This window comes from Elaeis guineensis, chromosome 6 (assembly GCF_000442705.2).
Source record: "Elaeis guineensis isolate ETL-2024a chromosome 6, EG11, whole genome shotgun sequence".
NCBI classification, from domain to species: Eukaryota; Viridiplantae; Streptophyta; class Magnoliopsida; order Arecales; family Arecaceae; genus Elaeis; species Elaeis guineensis.
The window spans coordinates 129,225,568-129,247,298 of NC_025998.2; the positions used below are offsets into that span (position 1 = coordinate 129,225,568).

At 37.7% G+C, this 21,731-nt stretch overlaps 1 protein-coding gene across 1 annotated transcript; it reads right to left on the reverse strand.

Moving 5' to 3' along the window:
* Window positions 1-17,228: 17,228 nt before the first annotated feature.
* Window positions 17,229-20,908, reverse strand: LOC105046582 (putative calcium-transporting ATPase 13, plasma membrane-type). Its single transcript, XM_010925214.4, has one exon. It carries the CDS (start codon window positions 20,405-20,407, stop codon window positions 17,387-17,389), a length of 3,021 nt encoding a protein of 1,006 aa, XP_010923516.2. The 5' UTR covers window positions 20,408-20,908; the 3' UTR covers window positions 17,229-17,386.
* Window positions 20,909-21,731: the final 823 nt, after the last annotated feature.

Below are 21,731 nucleotides of genomic sequence, written 5' to 3' on the forward strand. Positions count from 1 at the left end.
ATTTTTTATTTTTTTTAAATATTAGTGATGAAAATTTTTCATCGTAAATAACAAGTATTTGCAATGAAAATTGATTTTTCATCGTAAATACTTCTATTATTTACGATGAAACTATTTTCATCGTGAATATTTAAAAATTTAAAATTAAAATAAATATTTTATTATTTACGATAATTAATTTCATCGCAAATAATATGTAAATACAATGAAATTTTATTTTCATCACAAATATACATCTATTTGCAACAAAAAATAATTTTCATCGTAAATAATTCATTATTAGCGATGAATTTAGTTTTTCATCGTAAATATAAATATCTTTATTGACGATGAAAGATATTTCCATCGTCAATAAATTCATCGCAAAAACTCTCTTTTCTTGTAGCGTTTATAAAGAGCCCTAGGGTCCTAATGGTCCTAGGACTCCTATTCTTCTCGAGATTTATCAGAGAAGAAGACTTCTATCGGGAGTCTTCTTCCCTCCATCATTTTTTTTGTTTTTTTTTCTTTTGTTTGGGTGGGACTTGGGCCTGTTTCATATGGGCTAGTCTAATTGGACTAGGCCATCACAAATAGTAGAAATACTTGAGCCAAAAATAAATCTGAATCTTCCTAAGTAGCCAACAAGGTAGATTGTGGCTAGGTTGGATGAAGAATCTTAGTAAATTTCTTCGTCTGAGCCGAACCATAGCGGATCATTCATCATTCACTAGCTCATCTAATTTTTCTAGCTCAGAGCTCATTCAATCTCTCCAACTTGGAGCTCATCTAACCCTTTCAACTAAGATTTTGGCTGCAACAAGCCCCTCATCCTACACCTTTGAATTTTTTTATAATTTTTTTATGGCTCATAAATAACATCTGCAATTGGAAGTTTACAATTAATATAAATAAATTCATGATCAATTTATTCAAACAAGCAAGGTGTTTGTTTGAGCTTGACCAAAGCTTGGTTTAGCTCTAGTGTGGTCAAGCAAGACAAGCTAATGTCTCTTAAATCTAGTTTCTATCTTTTTGTACATTAAGCTAACTGATGTGTGAAATTTTGACATGTGCGAGAGTAAGCTTAGAGAGAATAGAGCTTGACTCAGGCCTGTGAATAATTTTATTTATTTAATTTTAGAGAGAATAAGAGGGAAGACCTACTAATAGTAAATTATCTAGATCCAAAGAAATTGAGGATGTATGTATGACTTGAATCTTGGAGCTCTCATAAGGAGAGGATGGCTGTGAAATAGAGAGTTTGCCAATAAAAATGATCTCGAGTTGTTTGCAAACCTACCTAGCTTCTTCATGAGCATTTTTTATTTTTGTGCACAGGGTACAATTTCTCAAAGCATTGAAATGCTGTTACTAACATGACAATCACTGAAAATTTAATAATCTGTATTATATTACTCTTTCAAAATATATTCATGAATGAAAACATATAGGCAATCTAAATTGTCCCGTGAAGGATATTGTTAGAATTGTCCCTATTTCCTTGTCATCTTCTCAAATTCTACTGTTATTCCAACCACTCTCATCTCAGAGCCTATTTTTATCTGGAAAAGAGAGAATGTAGCACAGATTTCTCTCTTTTAGCTCACCTTTCTTATCACTTCATCAGTAGAATGATCATTTCCCCTTTTCATTTGATCAAACTCTTGTAAACCCTCCTCAATATATAAAATTGTATGAATACCTTTGCAAAACTGCTATTTGTATGTATATCTTTATAAATATTTCTTTTGCATGTCCATCCATTACGAGTATTTCAGTCATTTAACTTTTAAACCATTAATTTCTTAATGGTGTTAGATAATATAGGTATATATGGAAGGGAAAAAAAAAAAGTATACATACAAAATAAATATTTTATATAGATATATATACCAATATCAATTTTAGAAAGGTATTCATATAAATTTCAATATTTTTGAAGGATATCTACGCAAAAATCCTTTTTTTTATTAAAATTTCCCTTCCCTTCCCTCCCTCCCAGTTTATTTTACTCATTTCTTTCCCCAAGATTTCAATTGATCTTATGAAATCTTTATCAACCATTGTATCCATCATTATTTATCCCAATCTATGCTACTTGAAATTGATAGTTAATAAAATAATAGTTATAATAATTATAAGTATGATCACTATAATAATTATATAATGAAAAATGACTGATCAAAATAGAAAAATAACATTGCTATATTTCTCTCCTTTATCCAAGGTTTTAATAACAACATTCACTGTAACCAATGTTATTGAAACTGTGGCGATGTTAGTAACGGCTATTATGGCACCTAAACCTCCACCAAAAAAAAAAAAAGGCTAATAAATGATAAGAAAGATGTAAAATTAGTCTCATAAGATTGCTCTAAGCATTAAAATAATTACAATTCTCTCTCTAAAGATGACTCGTGAGTCAGGCCAAGGGTAAGCGTGGAGTGGGAGTGTTGAACATAAAAGGTTAATGGGCTACAGTCTATTGGTACCCCGCCCGTTCAACAGGAAGTATGGGTTTCATGCATCTGGCACTTAAATTTAAGGTTGTTCAGATCAAATCTTGCATGCTAACAATTAAATTTGGACGAAATTCAACCTAGCTTGAGTTCAGAGCTCTAGTGTATAATTTGAAAGGGTTTTGTTGCCCGAGAGTTCGATCCGAACTTAAACATGATAAGATCATGCTGAAAATTTCAAATGGACACCTGAGCCACTTGGAAACTATATAGGATGGACTAATGATGGATCTAAAAATTTTATTTTATGGGATCAATATAATAAATGAAGTGGAGAAGCTATAGGAGAGAAAGATGAAAGAAAATAATAATAATAAAATATTATTTTTTTAAAAATAATAAAATATATAAAAAATGATAATGTATAATACCTTAAATATCTTTTATAATAAAATATTATAAATGAGTACTATAGCAAAATTTTAGATATTATAAAATATTAAAATTATAATTATCAATCAAAAATTATTCTAATTATATATATTTGATATGAGTGAAAAAAAGAGAAGACGGAAAAAACTAAATGAATGTTACAAAAAAAAGAACCTAAAAATGGCATACCTAATTCAGGTTGAGAAGAGAGATAAGAAAAGAAATATGATTTTCAATTATATTTGGATTGAATAGGATATAAAAATAAATTGACGTAGGATTTAAATATAAAGCGAAAATCTTTTGTAATACTTGTGATGCACCACATCAGGCATTGTGCACCATCCATCGCATAATGGATGGCTGCATAAGGCCATGTATGGTGTACATCACATGGCCCACATCCGCATGTGACCATCCATCATACGATGGATGGTGCAAGTAATGCACTGCATCATGTGGTGCATCATAGATGATTCACGTTTTTAAATGTAAGACTTAATCATAAAATAAAAATCTTGAACTTTTTAGAGATTTTCAATTTCATCTTGAACTTTAATTTGATGCAATCATATCATCAAACTATCAAAAAAGTTCAATTTGAATCCTGACTATAGATTCCGTCTAGATTCCGTTATGGAATGGATGTAAGGTCATGTGACAGAATTATATAGTAGAAGGAGATGATGTGGCTAAGTTAGTTCAAGATGACATGAATATTTTCTCCTCCTCTCCTCCTCTCCTCCTTAATGTTACCACCACCCTCCTCGTCCCCTAGTCCCTTTACCACCAAAGCTGTCATCCTCTGCTACCAACACCGAAAGAACCCCCACCACCACCTCCTCTTTCTTTTCCTCTCCAAACTCTCCACTCTCTCCCTCCTCTCCTCTGCCACCACCCCCTCCTCTGCTCCTCTCACTCCATCGCCCACCTCCTCTATTCCTCCTTTATCATCCAAATCTTAGTCATCCATGAAACTTCAATGTGAGATCTCAATATTCAATAGATATTGAAATGCGAATCAAATCTATAGATTCACTGCTTTACAAGCAAACTCTTGTAGCTTGGAGTTCTGAAAGACAAGAAGGTTAAAAAGATAATAAGATTCCACATGTTTCTAGTAAAAAAAGTGGGAGAGGGGGAGAGAGATGTGGGGTGCTGGTGGTGGGAAAAATGAGTAGAAATGGTTGAGAGTGTGTCAGTAATTAGGCAATCTTTGCAAATGAATTCATCTCAACAATCTGATCAGGCCATGAGAACATCTTCAATGACAACTTCTTGCTCTTCTGTAACTGCTACTGAACAATACCTAGTTATTGATTGAAACTCCTTTGTTTCGATGGATCAAAATATAAAGTTTAATGAATCATCTAGTATCTATTTTTATAATGTTAAGATACCACTAAATAGAAAATGAATTGTTCTACTGTTGATACCGGGCCTTCTTCCTTTGGCATTGAGAGCTTTCCTGAGATGGTGAGTTCTTTTGATTTATCAAAAAGCTGCCAAATTTCAAGCGCTATTAGTCCTCCAAATTTTTCTTTAACTAACGATCATAACTTTGAGATAAATTTTAAGCAAAAGAAACATATGACTGAAAGTGGTATTGTGCATCCTCATTCTCTACTTGATAGAATTCAGTTAGATGAGTGCTCTTCTTTTCAGACGAGCAAAGGAGGTGGGCGGCAAAGTGGGAGTGGGAGGAGCAAAGGTGGTGGGCAGTGGAGCAGAGGAAAGAGGGGAGGGGGGAGTGGCAGAGAAGATGGCAGAGGAGAGTAGGGGGAGAGTAGAGAGTTCGAAAGGAGGAAAGGAGGAAGAGGGCAGTGTGGGGGTTCTTCCAGCGCTAGTAGCAGAGGGCGGCAGCTTTGATGATGAAAGATCTAGGGGATGAGGGTGGTGGTAACATTAAGGAGGAGAGGAGGGAAAGGAGGAGGGGGAGGAGAAGAGAGAACACTAGAAAAAGCTATGGATTTTCAATTTTGTCCTGAGCTAATTTGTCCACATCAGTCCTTTCTGCCACATAACTCAGTCACATAACCTCACATGACCATTTTCATAACAGAAGCCAGATGGAATCCATAGTTAGGGTTTGAATTAAACTTTTTTGATAGTTTGATGACCTGATTGTATAAAATTGAAGTGCAAGATGACATTGAAAATCTCCAAATAGTTCAAGATTTTTTTCATGATCAAGCCTAAATACAAAGAGTTGATGGATGGGGACTGTTGCTATGCCTCTCCGATAGGGAGCGACAGCTTAGATGGTTTTTCTAGCTGGAGTAGGCAAGCACCAGTCAGGATCCTGATCACCTGCAAAGAAAGTCCATGCACATCGAAGGAGAAAATGGAGGGTTCTCCAATGGGGAACCCTTTGATGTTTAAGTTAATGAAATCAGAGAGAAAAAATAGTAGAAGGAGATAATGAGAACAATCCAAAGAGATGGTATTTAGAGCCTTCCCTTTTTCTCCTTTCTTTCCTTTTTATGGGGAAGGTTGTTAGGCAGTTAGCAACCACTGTAACCAAGTAATAGGTTATTGGCAGGTTGTTGGCAATTAATTATGGGCCAGCTATCCACATGTGGGGAGATGGATGCTATTACAACCAAATGCCAACTCAGAATAAACCATGCATCAATGACTTGTCATAGCTTTCGAACTACAATGTGGCTCATAGAGAATTGGAATGGAAATGAGGTGAGATTGGTAGAATGCCGATAATGTGGACCTCATCTGAGGGCCGACCTTAAGTGATCGGCTATAAACCAATGACATCAATGTTGCACAGAACACATGTCCTAGTTCATCCACATCATAATGTCAAGTATTTGCCACATCCTCGAAGATCAGGCATGTCAACAGGTGGACCAATTCTTGCTTAACACTTGTCCCCCACTTTCTAGTTTGAAAAGCATTTCGTACTGAAAAGTAAATCACCATCTGGACTCCAGGGTCACATGTCGCGGTGAGCTCCTCTATTTTTGTGAAGCTTCATTGACGCAACCGAAGCAGTTGAATATCATTTCGGATCTTCACCGATGTAATAAGAGTTCTACTTCGATGGGTAGCACTTAGAGATATCGGTGACTCGCATCGCTTTGTTACCAAAATAGTGCTTTAACTAAGATCTGGAGTTGTCGGACACTTCTAGTCCGATTACCATTCGTCATTTGTAATGACATGAGTCCTATTGCTGAACCATTGCACTATCATTTAGCATTTATTATCTGTCATCACGTCTGAAGGAGCACGCCGTCTGTATTTCAAAAAAGTAATAATCACGTCTCTTTTGCAATAATATGAAGTAGTATTTGAGGAGTCGTAATGATTTTGAAAAAAGATGATTTTCAATATGTTTCTTCAACCCACCACACGACGTCAAGTGATAATGCCTGTACAATCAGATGGTGAGAGTTAGAGGATCGGAGCCGTTGATGTCTACTTATTAGTAAGGTCACTTGGGCTTGGCTTCCATCTTTTCATCATTGCTGCTGCATTTGCTGTTCTTGAAGTTTTCTTCTTGGACAGCAGCTTTCAGCATCTCCTAACTACACTCTCAATAAGAGATCCTCTGACTGGTTCATCTTTCTCCTTCATCCTTCGAACTCTAGTTCTTTACTTGTCCAATAGTTTCGTAGGTTTCTATTCTTCTTTCTTTAATCTTATAGCTCCTCATAGATATAAGAAAAATAGTAGTCCTGAACCCTCTAACTCTTTTTCTCTGAAAGGGCCTAAGGTTGCCCCATGGAGAGTTTCCGATGAGGCTCCTCGTGGTCGAGGCCGTGCGTCTCTAACACCCGACCATAAAGAGTCGCATCTTGTTGAATCTAACTTATGAAAGTTTTGAATTCAATATTTCATCCCTTTTCCTTTAGGTTAGTTACACCTAATAAAGATGATAGGTTTCCATCCCTCTAGAAAGTTGTGTCATCTTTTATGAGGAGGCACTTCTTTCTGATCTTCGATTTTCTCTTCATCCTGTCATCTATAACATATTAGATTACTATAAGATCATTCCTATTCAGAAAGCTCCAAATGGGATTCGATCTTCGATTGTCTTCATTTTGATTTGTAACATCGTCAAAATTTCTCTGAGATGCTCTCTTTTTAGGTCTTTGTTTTCTCTAAAGAAGCACCCCTATGATAAAAAATAGTGATATTTCTTTCCTCATCCAAAGTATAAGATTGTGGACATCCTGACATGTTCTATATATAGTTGGAAGAATGGGTATTTTTTTTGTTTCTTTGGATCAGCCTTGGGGCTTTGGGATCACCTGAGGCAAGCCCTAGCTTGAGCTGAACAATAGGAAGAATCCTCTCAAAAGGGATTTAGAAGACTATCGAAAATTGATCGATATCCATGTCCTCTAATTTAAGAACCTATTGACCAAGGAGGGATTGTACGTTGTGGGCATCAACCATATCACTCCCCACCATATGTTATTGTTCTTCCTATTTTCTTATCATTTTGTCTTTCCTTATCATAGGCTTCCGATCTTTTTATTTTTGTCATTGCAGAAATGAAGCTGATAATCGATGACATTGAAAGTGCGCAACGGAGAAAGGGCAAAAAGAGATCAGGCTCGCACCTAGAGGTTGAGCACTCAAAGAGGCAAAAATTGGGTTCTCCACCTCAACCTCAGTCGAAGTCTTCCATAGCGATGGTGGCCTCATCAACCAGGCTTTGAGTTGAAAGATCATATGTTTCTCATATCGAAATGGAGGTCATTATCCTAATCGATGTGGCTCCGGGACCCCCTTCAAGAGATGGCCAACCTCTTTCTGACCCTATCGCTAAGAAGAGACCTTGATGCTGATGAAGACACTGAGAAAGGATGCATTGCATTGATGGACGGCCAGCTCGCTATGAGCTGATGAATCTCCTTATTCTTCCAATTGATCGGGAGCTAGAGAAGAATTGTTCAATTAAAAAGCCTTGGATGCTAGTTCAATTAGCATCATTGCGGTGAGTTCTTCCTCCTCTTCTTTCATTTTTTCTTCTCCTTTTTTATCTTTCTTCTTCTTGTGTAACTTGCATCCTTCATGCAGATGATGCACTCACTCTTCATTAAGGAGATCTTAGTAGAACGTGATCGGGCTAAGACTTCTCTTAAGGAGAAGTTGAGGACAGCTGAGAGGAGTTAAAAGCCACCTCCAAGAAGGCTGAAGAAGAAGAGGCTCAATAGGAGGATGATCTCGAAGATGCTCGAAGAAAGATAAAAACTCTGGAGCAGGATGTCGAGAAAGAATAAGCAAAGAGGAGGAGGACTTGGCCGATCACCATCAGTATAAGAAGAAAATGGATGTGGCCCTTCTTGCTACTGAGGAGTAGGTTAAGCGCACGGCAGCCAAGGTAGTGGAGGAGTATAAAGCATCTGATGACTTCATGCCTAAAGTCGCTAAGAGTGCCATCTTTTCTCCTACCACATCAGCTTCAAGGAATACCTCAGAAAAGTGAAGAATTCTTCCCCGAGGTTGATGTCAGCCACATCATCCTGCAGGTGAGAGAGTCAGTGGATAACGAAGACAAGAGGATGAGGCTACTCCCCTCAAAGTGGCTACTCCTTTGGATATTGTAGCTCCTATCAATGCTATGATCACCACCAATATCGAGACACCTACTCCCAACCAGGCACAAGTGGGAGTTTGTCTCGAAGCGATGTCACATCCCTTCTTCAGCTCCAATTGGAGACTTTGAGGAGGGTTATCCGAAAACTAGCCAAGCCTAAAGGTTACTACTAAAGCTTCTTCTAGCCCATAATTTCATGTATTTTTATCTTTTTATTTGTTTTGAAACTTTGTAAAAAGTTTGTAGCGATGAACCTTGTAATGAAATGAAATATTTTTCTTTTTATAGATTTTCATCTGATGTTGTTTACCTTCGTCTTTTTGCTTATTCTGCACTTACAGCATACTTGGAAGACCTGTTCCTTTTGTGAAAATCTAGTATACATGAAAGATGAGAAAAAGGTCGTGAAGGCAACTATAGTCATGACTAGGATACAGCACTCGTCGAGAACATGGGCTTATTCTTCAGGGCGTACGAGATGGGCTTCAACCGGTACATCACCAAGGTGAAAAAATTCTTTCCCAACATTGACACTATATTCCTAAATTTGATGGATATCGACATCAGGAGTTGTGCCATGAAGTTTGGGATGCTCCTTCAGACACGTATATTTGCATTATCAGAACATCTATTGCCACTGGCAGGCATCGGTGAATCAAGATGGCTCCGAAGAATTGAGGACTGAAGCTCTTGAAGTTTTGAAGAGCCGCCCAAATATTCTAAAAGCTCCAAAAGTTATGGAAAATCATCAAGGAGATCCAGGATATGCAGGAATCATGAGATCCCTTGTATATATTTTGTATCTTTTTTCTTTACAAAGAATGTAAAAGATGAAATTTATAAAGAAACTTCATCAAATGAAATGAATATTTTTTTTAATTATTATGTCTTCCACTTTTGCGATTGATTTTGAAACTTGTTGAATCAATGTAGAATATAGGCCAAAGCAACTTCAATGATAACCGAAGTGAATCATAACATTTAACAACATGTAAGTAGCTTGAAATAAGGATGGCACTGCAGATTCTTTTAATAATAAAATTTATTGATATACATCCTCATATTTTCAGAATTCAAGTCTAAGATATAGGAGTACCATCTAGTCCTTCAATTCGATAAGATCCTAATCGAATCACATCAAAAATCCGATACGATCCATCCCAATTTAGAGCTAATTTGCCTTGCTCAATTGGGTTTGGAGACTTTGGATCGACAAATACAAAATCACTGCACCAGAAAGACTTCAGGTTTACACAAGAATTATAGCAGTAGGCCACCTTTTGTTGATAAGAAGCCATTCTGATCCAAGCTCGCTTCCTTACTTCTTCAAGAAAATCGAGATTGGTATGGAGATGATCAAAATTTTTTTGCTCACTATAGTTCTCCACTCTATAAGATGGCAAACCGATCTCCATCGAGGTAACAACTTCTATGCCAAAGTTTAACTTGAAGGGCATTTCATCAATTGGTATTCAGACTGTTGTCTGATATACCCAAAGCATACTATACAGTTCACCTGCTCAGAATCTTTTGGCTTGATCTAGTCTCTTTTTCAAATCTTGGAGGATAGTTCAATTGGTGACTTCAGCTTCTCCATTAGATTGAGAATGTCTAACAAAAGTGAATCGATACTCGACGTGAAGTTCGGAGCAAAAATTTTAAACTTTGTGTTATCGAACTATCAGTCGTTATCGATTATAATCACTCTCGAAAGCCCCAAGCATATTATTGACTTTCAAATAAAGTCTCTAGCTTTTTATTTGATGATTTATCCAGAGATTCAACTTTCACACATCTTGTGAAGTAATCAATTGCCATAATGAGAAAATTTTTTTTGACCTGATGCTATCAAGAATGGATCGAGGATGTCGATACCCCACATCATGAAAGACCATGGAGATGAAATGGGGGTGAGTTGAGATGCCAGTTTTGCTGGATATTTATATTTCTTTGACATTAGTCACACCTTTGAATAAAATCATCTGCATCTTTCTACATCGTAGGCCAGTAATACCCTTGATAGAGCACTTTGTAGGCTAATGATCTGCTCTCTAAGTGATTGCCATAGATGCCTTCATGTACTTTCTAAAATACATAATCACCTCAGATGGCCTTAGATAATTAAGTAATGACAAAAAAAATGACTTCCTATATAATTGACCATTAAAAAGAACATACCACAAAGCTTGCCATTTAATTCTTTTTGCCTCTTCTTATCGACAGGAGCTATACCTTTGGTTAAATATTTAATCAATAGATCCATCCAGCTTGGTTCATTGTCGATCTGGTTAATGCTTAGTGTTTCTTTGATGCTTGGGATCTTTAGATGCTCGCCGCAGATCTTCCATCCCAAATCAGCAGAATTGGAGTGGCTACATGAAAAAGTGCATCAGCTCGGGTGTTCTTCGATCTCGGTATCCATTGAAGATCTCTTTTCTTTTGAAGGTATATAAACATCATGGAATCTTTTGCGTCATGCTTGCCTCATACTTAGCTCATGATGAGCTGAAAATCAAAAAACACCTTAACTTCTTTTGCGCCAAGCTTCTTGGTGATTTTTGGTTCAGCGATGAGTACTTCATACTCATTTATGTTATTCATTGTACTAAAATTGAATCTCAATGCATACCCAGTGATAACTCCATCGGGTTGGCCAGAATCAAACCTACACCACTTTCTTGAGAATTTGATGCTCCGTCTATATGCAATATCCACCAGTTATCTCTTACATCGATCTCTGCACTTATATTGCTGTACGATACCGATATTCAATGTCGAATTCTCTAAGCTTGATTGTCTACTTCACTAGATGACCTGATATATTCGATCTCTACTGTATTATTTTTAAGAACTGATCAGTCAATACAATAACAGTATGGGCTTGGAAGTACGGTCAAAGTGCTTGTTGGAGATGACAAGAGCATAAATTATCTTCCCAATTCTTATATATCTTGTTTTCATATCTCTTAGGACTTTACTAGTATAATATATTGACTTTTATACACTAGCATCCTCCTAAATCAAAACTGAACTGATTGCCTATGACGTGACTGATAAGTACATATATAATTTCTTACCTTCGACAGGCTTTAACAAGAGGGGCGCATATCCTATATACTTCTAGAGGTCTTCAAAGGTAAATTGAAATTCTTCTAACCATTCAAAGTTCTTTGCTTGCCTTGCTATCTTGAAGAATGGGAGGTATTTTTTAACCAATTTAGATATGAAGTGGCTTAGTGTTGCAACTCTTCTAATCAAACATTGAACATCTCTTTTGCTGGTGGATGCTTCATTTCTACAAGTGCTCATATCTTCTCCGAGTTTGCTTTAATTCCTCACTGGATCATCATAAAGCTTAAAAAAATTTTAGAGTTTACCCCGAACGCATATTTGCTTGGATTCAGCTTCATTTGATATCACCTGAGCTCATTAAATGCCTCGTTGAGATCAGCGATGTGCTAATTAGCCTCTATACTTTTGATTAGCATATCGTTTATGCACACCTTCATGCTATGGCCAATCTGTTTCTTAAAGATTTTATTGATGAGATACTAGTAGGTTGCACTCACATTCTTCAATCCGAATAGCATCATCTTGTAACAATATAGCCCTCTTTCAATTACAAAAGCTGTTTTCTCTTCATCTTCTGGTGCCATCTGAATTTGGTTGTAACCTGAGAATACATCCATGAAGCTTAAAAGCTTGTAGCCTGAGGTAGCATCTACCAATTGATCTATTATTGGTAAAGAAAAGTTGTCTTTGGGATAGCTTTATTGAGATCGATATAGTCAATGTAGATTCTCCACTTGTTGTTAGTTTTTTCACCATGACTATGTTAGCAATCCACTCTGGTAATGTACTTCTCAGATGAAAATTATCTTGAGGAGTTTATCAACTTTTTTTTCTATCGCCTTTTGCCTTTCTAAGCAAAGCTTCTTTTTTTTTTTGAATATGACGGTGATGAAGATCAATATTCAATTTATATGTGATGACATCGGGAGAAATATTTGATATGTCGAAAGCTTACCAGACAAATACATTGGTATTTGCCTGAAGAAAGTCAATCAACTGCTCCTTGAGATGTTTGTGTAGTAGACTTCCAATCTTGACAGTTTGGTTAGGATCATTTCTGAGTTTTACTTCAATAAGCATTCCATTGGTTCATCTCGGCTTTCATCTTTGTCTTTTCTTAAATCTAACCCTTTAATTGGTAAAGTTTTCTCGAGCTTATTTCCTTGGAATATCACCATGAAGCAATGTTTAACAAGTACCTAATCCCCTCTCATTTCTCTGATTTTGTTTTTTGTCGGAAAACAGATAAGCAGAGACAATGGCTCTCAAAGCATTCAATCCAGGTCACCCTAGGATTACAATATATGTTGAGGATTTTCAAACCACCAAAAACTTGAGCAGTACGGTCGCTTGTCAAGGTGATTTTTCTATGGTGACTGGCAAATCAACTTCATTTTCTACCGTTATTGAGTCATCAAAGAATCTGACCAGTGGTATATTGATCTGCTTGAGTCGTTCTTTGGACAATTTCATTCTTTGGAATGCATCGTAAAATAAAATATCGGCAAAGCTTTCATTATCAACAAGGATTCATTTTACATCAGAATTTGCTATTGTCATTGAAATGACAACAGTATCATTATGAGAAGTTTGAACTCCACCTACATCTTCATTTGACAAAAAAATAACATCATTCGAAGAGAGATTTACTTCTCTGATTCGCCACCTCTTTTGGGCGGATCCTTCAATTTCTTATTCTCCTCCTGCCCCCCCATCGCTAGTAAGCCCCGAGATCATATTGATTATGTCAACCATTGGGTTGTTGCCATGATTGTCATCCACATCGGTGTTCATTCGATGTAATACCTCCGTCGAACTTTTTCCTTCTACCAAACATACTTTTCGAGATATTGCCGATGGATTACATCTTGATCTCATCTTTCAGCTGGTGATATTCTTCAATATCATGATCGTGATCTTAATGGAAGTGACAGTATTTCTTCCTATCTCTTTAGTTTGGTAGCACTCTTATTTTTTTAGGCTGATGTGTGTAGTCTTGGCCTTCGATCTCCATCAAGATCTGAGCGCATGGGATAGAAAGTGGAGTATAGTCACAGAAGCACCACTAGGGACTCTTTTGCTTCTAAGGGAAGATTTCTCTCCCTTCCTTTTGTGCTTCACGATCTTCTTCATGGGCTCTCTTTTTCCCGCTATTCTTCTTCTCTTCTTTCTGTCGATGAAGGACTTCGCTTTCCTCAGCTTGTGCATATTTTTGTGCTCGAGCAAGGAGATCAGTGTAATCTTTAGGAAAGTTTTTGTTCAAGGACAATATAAGGTATTCATCTTTGAGTCCTTACTTTATTGCTGATATGGCAATAGACTTGTTAAAGTCATGAACTTCAAGCATAGTAGCATTGAAATGCGCCATGTAATCTCTTAATAATTTTTCTCCTCTTTGCTCAATAGAGAAGAAGCAATCATTGTTCTTCGGCTGTGGCCTTTGGCTACCAAAGTGCATGATGAACCACTTTTTTAACTATTTGAAGGAGTGGATTGATCCTCGAAAGAGGCTGAAAAACCAAAATCTTGCACTCTTTTTAAGAGTTGCTGAGAAGACAAGGAAGATGAGGGCATCGGATGCCCCCTGTAGCATCACGAGGGCTTCGTATCCATCCAAATGATCGAGTGAATCGATTGAGCCATCATAAGACTTGACCTATGGCATCTTAAACTGATGAGAGATCGATTTGCTCAGGATCTCTCGAAAGAATGATAGCTGAATGTTAAAGCTAAAGCCATCATTCTATTGATGACTCCTTATCTAGAATTTACCAATATGATATTCCAGTTCTCGAGCTTTCCTCTTGAGATCATCCTCATGCCAAGAATAATGTTGGTGTGGAGAGAGGCTTGAAGTGGAGTCCTCCTTGGAGGGCTTTGGCGATCGATGTCAGCGATCATCTCTTCTTAAATTTCAAGGACATTGAGGTGAGCGACATAGAGCTGGTTCAGCCAATCATGATCATTAGCATGAGGTTTGAGTCAGGTTTGAGTGCTGGTGCCTTCACTCTAACCCTTCTTTATGGGTCTAGCGACTATGTTGAGATCGAACCATCGGAGGAAATTATGTCCTCATCATGTCCTACTATAATTACTATACAGCGGCTGTGAGTGCTTGAACATGCTTAGTCAGCACATCAATTGGGTCCGGATTCACAGCTATGAATTATCGGAGAGGCTTTTCTCCGATAGTTTGCTCGTTATGCATGCTGTACAGGGATGACTTTCAGTGCGAATTGGTGAAGCAATTTTGTGATCTGGTTTTTACCATCTTTCTTTAGAAATGAGGTACAGAGGCCTTCCTCTAGCGTCAATTTATTACTGTATCTCTCTGACAAGCGAATTGGTGAAGCGATTTTGTGATCTGGTTCTCACCATCTTTCTTTAAAAATAGGGTACAGGGCCCTTCCTCTAACGTCAATCTATTACTGTGTCTCTCCGACAGAGTGTGACAGCTCAGATGATTCGCCTAGCTGGAGTAGGTAGGTACCAGTCAAGATCCCAGTCATCTGGAAAGAAAGTTCGTGCACATCGAAGGAGAAGATGGAGGATTCTCCGATGGGGGACTCTCCGATTCTTAAGTTAGTGTAAGTCGGAGAAGGAGAACAGTAGAAGGAGATGGTGAGAACAGTCCAAAGAGATAATGTTCAGAGCCTTTCTTTTTTTCTTTTCTTCCTTTTTTATGGAAGAAGGTTGTTAGGCGATTAGCAACCCCTGCAACCAGAGTAGTGGGTTGTTGGCAAATTGTTGGCAATTAGTTATAGGGCCAGCTATCCATGTGTGGGAAGATGGGTGCCATTACAATCGAATGCCAACTCAGAATAATCCACACTCCAATGACTTCTCATAGCTTTTGAACTGCAATATGGCTCATAGAACATCAAGATAGAAATTTGGTGAGATCAATAGAATGCCGATGATGTGGACCTTGTCTGAGAGCCGATCTTTAAGTGATTGGCTATAAACCGATGACATCAATTTGCACAAAACACATGTCCCAGGTCGTCCAGGTGATAACGTCAAGTATTTGCCATATTCTCGAAGGTCAGGCACATCATTAGGTGGATCAATTCTTACTTAATAGGGATTATGGGGTTGGTATGGGACATTAAAAAATAAATAAAGAAGTAACAAATAAAGAAAAAGAAAGAATGAGAAAGGGGGAGAGAGGTCAAAGTGGCATGAGAAAGGAAGAGAGAGGTGGGATATGCAAGTCATTAAAGGAAGAAAATATAGGCCATAATTACTCTTATTTTTTGATGTGGTCCTTTTAGGATATAAAAAATAAATTAATGTGACGTTTAAACATAAGATGTGGATGGATGGGGTTGGGATGGGGTATTGAAAAATAAATAATTAATTAATTAATAAAACAAGAAGGAGAGAGAGGGAGAAAGGTCAAAGTGCTATGAAAGAGAGAGAAAGGAAGAGAAAGATAGGACATGAGTCATTAAAGAAAAAAATATAGAACATAATTATTTTTTTGATGTGATTTTTTTTTAATCCTTTATTTCTTCAAAATTTTATATAAGATATGGAGTCAATTTATAAAATTAGTGGGATTAATTTTGATTTTTTTTATTAATATATATATATATATATATATGTGCCTAATATTATAGGGTCAATTTTGACTTTTTTCACTAATCAATATAACTTTTCCTATTAATATATATATATATATGGGATCGATTTTTTTGTGAGCTCAATTGATCCTACATTTTTTTCACATGCATCCACCAATGGGATGGACTGAATTGGCTTGAGTCAACCCAGGTCTAAATAGACAAATTTGAGTTCAGAAGACTAATGCACCATAAGCATGGTTGCAATTTGGATGTTGATGGCTTTCCCTTCATTTGGATCAGAAGAAGTGGTTGCAACTTTGGTAGGTTGAGTCAAGTCAACAAACAAAGCTGTCCTGATATCTTGTTTTTATTTTCCTGGAAACTTGCAACAATTGGACAACTACTACTTTTCTTGATTCTTAGACCAATTGTTTATCCAACATGACCTTGGCTTCTTACGTCACAAACAATATTGGAGATTATCTAAGAACTTTGGTATTCTTTCTTGATGACAGATGAATGCCCTAGCCTTTTCCAGACTACTAACAATCATCTGTTTAGATGTTGCAATACATATATATAGTCTCTATCAAGGGATTTGGAGGTTTGTCTTTCCGGTGGGGAGTTGGTAGCAAGCTTTTGCTTCCTGGTTGCCAACAAGTATCACTTTTGACACTAGGGGATGCCATGCACAAAGCATATTTAATTAACAATAAATAAAGCCAAATCGGACAAGAACATAATCAAATGCCATCCGGCTCATTCTTACTGGGTCAAACCTGCATCAAAATCATAACCTAGCATCCACCAACTCTAGTTTAAGTCATGCCTGACCTTGACTCATTCGATCCATTTGCATCTCCTAGCTTTTATTTCTTTTTTCCATCACCTTTTTTTTTTTTTTTTTTTGCTTTCAATCATGGAGTATCCATATAGTTAAAACAAATTTAATATTATCCACCAAAAACGAGATCAATCGAATTTCTTTTGCTGGTCTTTCTTCAACTCACTCATCTATTCCAAATAAGAACCATCTGAAAATTTATTAGCTATGTTTGCACATACCCTTTTTTTTTTTTTTTTTTTTTGATATAGTTTGCACATACCCTTTTATTTCATCTTCCTTGCACACAAGCTAAACGACAAGTTCTCAGCAAATCCATCAAGTTCGGAATAATATAAGTTTCATGAATCATTGATACATACATCAAAACAGAGATGACATGAATACATCTACCTTAAGAATCAAAACAACACCATAACACCCTTGAGAGAGAAATCCTAACGATCAAGAAGGCCACAAACTTCTAATTGGAAACAGGTATGCATTTGGCAACCCAACCAATCGGCCATGAGAGCATTGCAATTCCACAGCAAAAGTTCCACTGGCCCCAATTTAACCTTGTTGTGCTTGCAAATCTATTTAAAACCTCCACCATCACCACCTGAAGGATCAGAGTAAATGCCACTATCCCTAAGAAGAGCCAATTCTTGTGTATCCCTTCAAACACATTCTTCTTCTCCAGCTTTCTTGCATTAAACTCATTAAATATTTGGCAAAGAACAAAAGTATTAAAGATCAGTGTGTTCTTGACCCTCTCATTGACTCCAAAAATTGATCTTCCCTTCAGCTGCAGCACCAACAAAACAATTATCTGAAACAGAGCTTGGGCAATGAGATTCCTCCACATAACCCATGTTATAAGTGGCTCGATCCGACCTATAGGAGGTTTCTTCATCAACTCCTGTGTTGGTCTTTCGGTGGCTAATGCCAGAGCTCCCAATGTGTCCATAATTAAGTTCACCCACAGAAGCTGCACGGTTGTTAGAGGAACTTTGCCAGAGGAAATCGCCGCAATACAATTGATCACAAGCGCGACGACGTTAACCGTTAGCTGGAATTGGATGAACTTTTGAATGTTATTATAAACACTCCTTCCCCATCTCAAAACTGTCACAATTGAATGGAAGTTATCATCCAAGATGACAATGTCTGAGCTCTCCTTTGCCACAGTAGTCCCTTGGATCCCCATAGCTAATCCAACATCAGCTTCCTTCAGTGCAGGGGCATCATTGGTGCCATCACCAGTGACTGCAACAACATGACCCTTTTGTTTTAAGCACTGCACCATTAAGAGTTTATCGAAAGGTGAGGATCTCGCCATCACACGAATCCTACCGACCTTTTCTAACCTTTCCTGCATCGAGTAATTTCGAAATTCTTGTCCTTCTACTACTGCTCCATCTATATTAGCATCGTCAGGTGTAAGTATTCCACATTCAAAAGCAATGGCTTTTGCTGTGAAGATATTGTCACCAGTTATCATTTTAACATCTACACCAGCTAATTTGCAACCTTTGACCGCCGATCTCACCCTCGGACGGCATGGATCCTTTAGACCAATTAATCCTAATAATGTTAATTCATTTTCTTCAAGTCTATGGGTATTATTTTCTTCAGAAATCTTGTTATCTTCTCTTATCACTTGTTTGCAAGCAAAAGCAATGCATCTAAGACTACATGCTGCCATACCTTCTATTATTTGTTCTAGCTTTGATCTTTTCTCTGCATCAATTGCTTTGACTGTACCATCACTCTCATAATAACTCGAACACCTGGCAAGAATCATCTCGGCTGCTCCTTTCCAATGTTGTATGGTAGTCTTCTCTTCATCTTCCTTCCGGACAACAACTCCACTGCGCTTCCTCTCCGAATTGAAAGCCTCAACATGAAGGATGGTGCAGCTCTGCTTCAATTCATCAAATTCTAATCCCAACTCCATCACTGCCCAAGAAAGAATGGCCTTCTCGGTTGGGCTACCAGTAAACTCTGGCTCTGATGCCAAGTTCGGCTTATAGACAGACCCTGCCGTGTTGAAGGCCACTCCTTGGTGAAGCAACTCGAGAATGCTTCTTGCCACAAACCCAACACCACTTACAACTTGTTGTTCTCCAACCCAAAACTGGACAACCTTCATCTGATTTAAGGTTAAGGTGCCCGTCTTGTCTGTGCAAATGGTGGTGGTCGAACCCATGGTCTCACAAGCCGAAAGCTTCCGGACCATAGCTTGATCCTCCATCATCCTTTTCATGGAGTAAGCTAGAGTTAGTGTCACCGCCAGAGGCAAACCTTCTGGGATTGCCACAACTATGATGGTAACTGCAGCTGATATATTATTGACCATATCATTCATCACATCGTCAAATGTCGCTGTTCTTCTGTTGAATTCTTTCTGCCCGTTATCATCCTTGGTGCCCCCGGTGAAGTAACGGATGGAGAGCACTGCAAGGACAATGCAGGCAATTGTCACACCGATCTTCCCGATGCTTGAGGTTAGCTTCTGGAGTCTTTCTTGCAATGGCGTTCGCTCATCGGTGTCGCGGCTGATCGAGCTCATCATTTCACCCCAAGCAGTATTCATGCCGACGGAGGTGATAAGAATGCGAGCGTAACCATCGACCACCTTGACTCCAGCAGTGAGGAAGGGGTTTCTATCACCATCGATTTCTACGTGGTTGCTCTCCCCTGTCATGCTCGACTCGTCAACACGCAACGAATGGCCATCCAAGAAGAGCCCATCGGCCGGGACTTGATCACCGATCTTGAGGCAGACGACGTCCCCGACTACAACATCGAAGATGGATACATCTTGACGACGGCCACCTCTGATAACAGTAGCCTCGATGACATATGATTCAGCCGAGAGCTTGCGGAACCTACGGTCTTGGTTGAAGTTGCTGAAGGCTGAAACAATGACTACCAAAAATATGGCAAGAAATATACTCATGCCATCATACCATCCATCCTTGATGCCATGTATTTTGATACCGAAGGCGAGAGAGAGCACAGCACAGCCAGCAAGAATGAGAAGAAAAGCATCGTTGATCGCATCGAGAATGAACAGAAGGAACCCCTTTGGGATTGGCTGAATGTAGGTGTTCGATCCAAAAGTTTCACGCCTGAGTTGGAGATCTTCATGGTTGCCCAGAATTCCAGTGTCTACATCAGAAGCCAGCACGGCAGCAAGACCGCGGACGCCTCCGAGAAGTCGGAGATCGTCGAGGCTCTTCTCCTTCACTAGATTCATCAAGCGTCCCATGTCCACATGAGAGAATGGTGTCTCCTCGCTGCTGCTTCCATCTTCATCATGGAAGGATTGCATATTGATTGCAGTGAAGGAAGGGCTTCGGAGAACTCCGACGAGAGCCCTCCGAGGGAGAGCTCGCATTGCCCGGCAAGAGAGGATGACGACGCAGGCGATGCGCCATCTCTTGCGAAGGGCAGCGGCAGGGCGTGAAGCATTGAGGAGGGAAGCAATGGAATCCATGGAGGAGTTAGGTGGTGTATGCTGTAGTGTTTTAGAAGTGCCGGTCGTAGGGTTTTCTTGCGTGGTGTCCTATGGACGTTGGCTTAATAAATAGAGTGTTAGCTAAAAAACAGAGTACCAAAACAAACCCTGGTCTGCTGACGTCATAAGCCATGACGTAAGGATAGGGATAATGAGAAGCCTCAGGGAAAATGTGTGGCTTGTTGGGATGTTGAATTCTCTGCTCTGGTTTAATTTAGATTGACTTTTGCCTTCCTATTCTAGGGGCCTGTGAATATCGGATGATAGAATATTGGAAGTATCAGTCCGGAACATTTCATTGGCTCGAGGGATCCAAGTATTGGTATTGTTAAGATACGTGAGGGTAGCCCTGTCTCCCTCTCCATCAAGAAAAGTTGTAATTGAGTGGAGCAGTTTTGCATGAAAAGTTGTGCACGCTATCGTGATTGTAGAGTTAAGCAAATTGAAGTTCTTTACCAAAAAGAGAAAAGAAAAGTTGTGCACGCTATCGTGATCGTAGAGTTAAGCAAATTGAAGTTCTTTACCAAAAAAAAAAAAAAAAAAAAAAAAAAAAAAAAAAAAAAAAAAAAGAGCAAAGTGGAGTTTACATGAAAAATTCTATGCCCGGGTGTAAAAAAAAAAATTTAAATTTTTGCAAGCCCTTACTTTGTGAACAAACAGCGATGGATCTAAAAATTTTATTTTGCAGAATCAACATAATAAAACAAATGAAGAAATTATAAAAAAATAATAATAATAATCATAAAATATTATTTTTTAAAATAATAAAATTTATAAAAATAATATATAATATCTTAAATATCTTTTATAATAAAATATTATAAAAATCATAATAAATCTTAGATATTATTAAATATTAAAAATATAATGGCTAATCAAAAATTATTCTAATCATATATATTTCATATGAGTGAAAAAAAAGGAGAATGCAAAATAAATCAAAAATATTAAAAAAAAATAAAATAGACATATCTAATTCACGTTGCGAAGAGAAACAAGAAGAATATATGATTTTCTATTATATTTGGATTGATGAAATATTAAAAGGCAAATAGTGCAGTAATGAATAAAGAAAAAAAAATGAGAGAGAAAAAAAAAAGATCAAAATAGCATTAGAGAGGGAGAGAGAGATGGCATATGTGAATCATTAAAGAGAGAGAGAATATAAATCATAATTATTTTTTCATCTTTTGATGTGATTCTTGTAAGATAAAAAAAATAAATTGATTTAGGGTTTAAATATAAGAGTTGGATAAATAAAGTTGAGATGGGATATTAAAAGATAAATAAAAAAATAATTAAT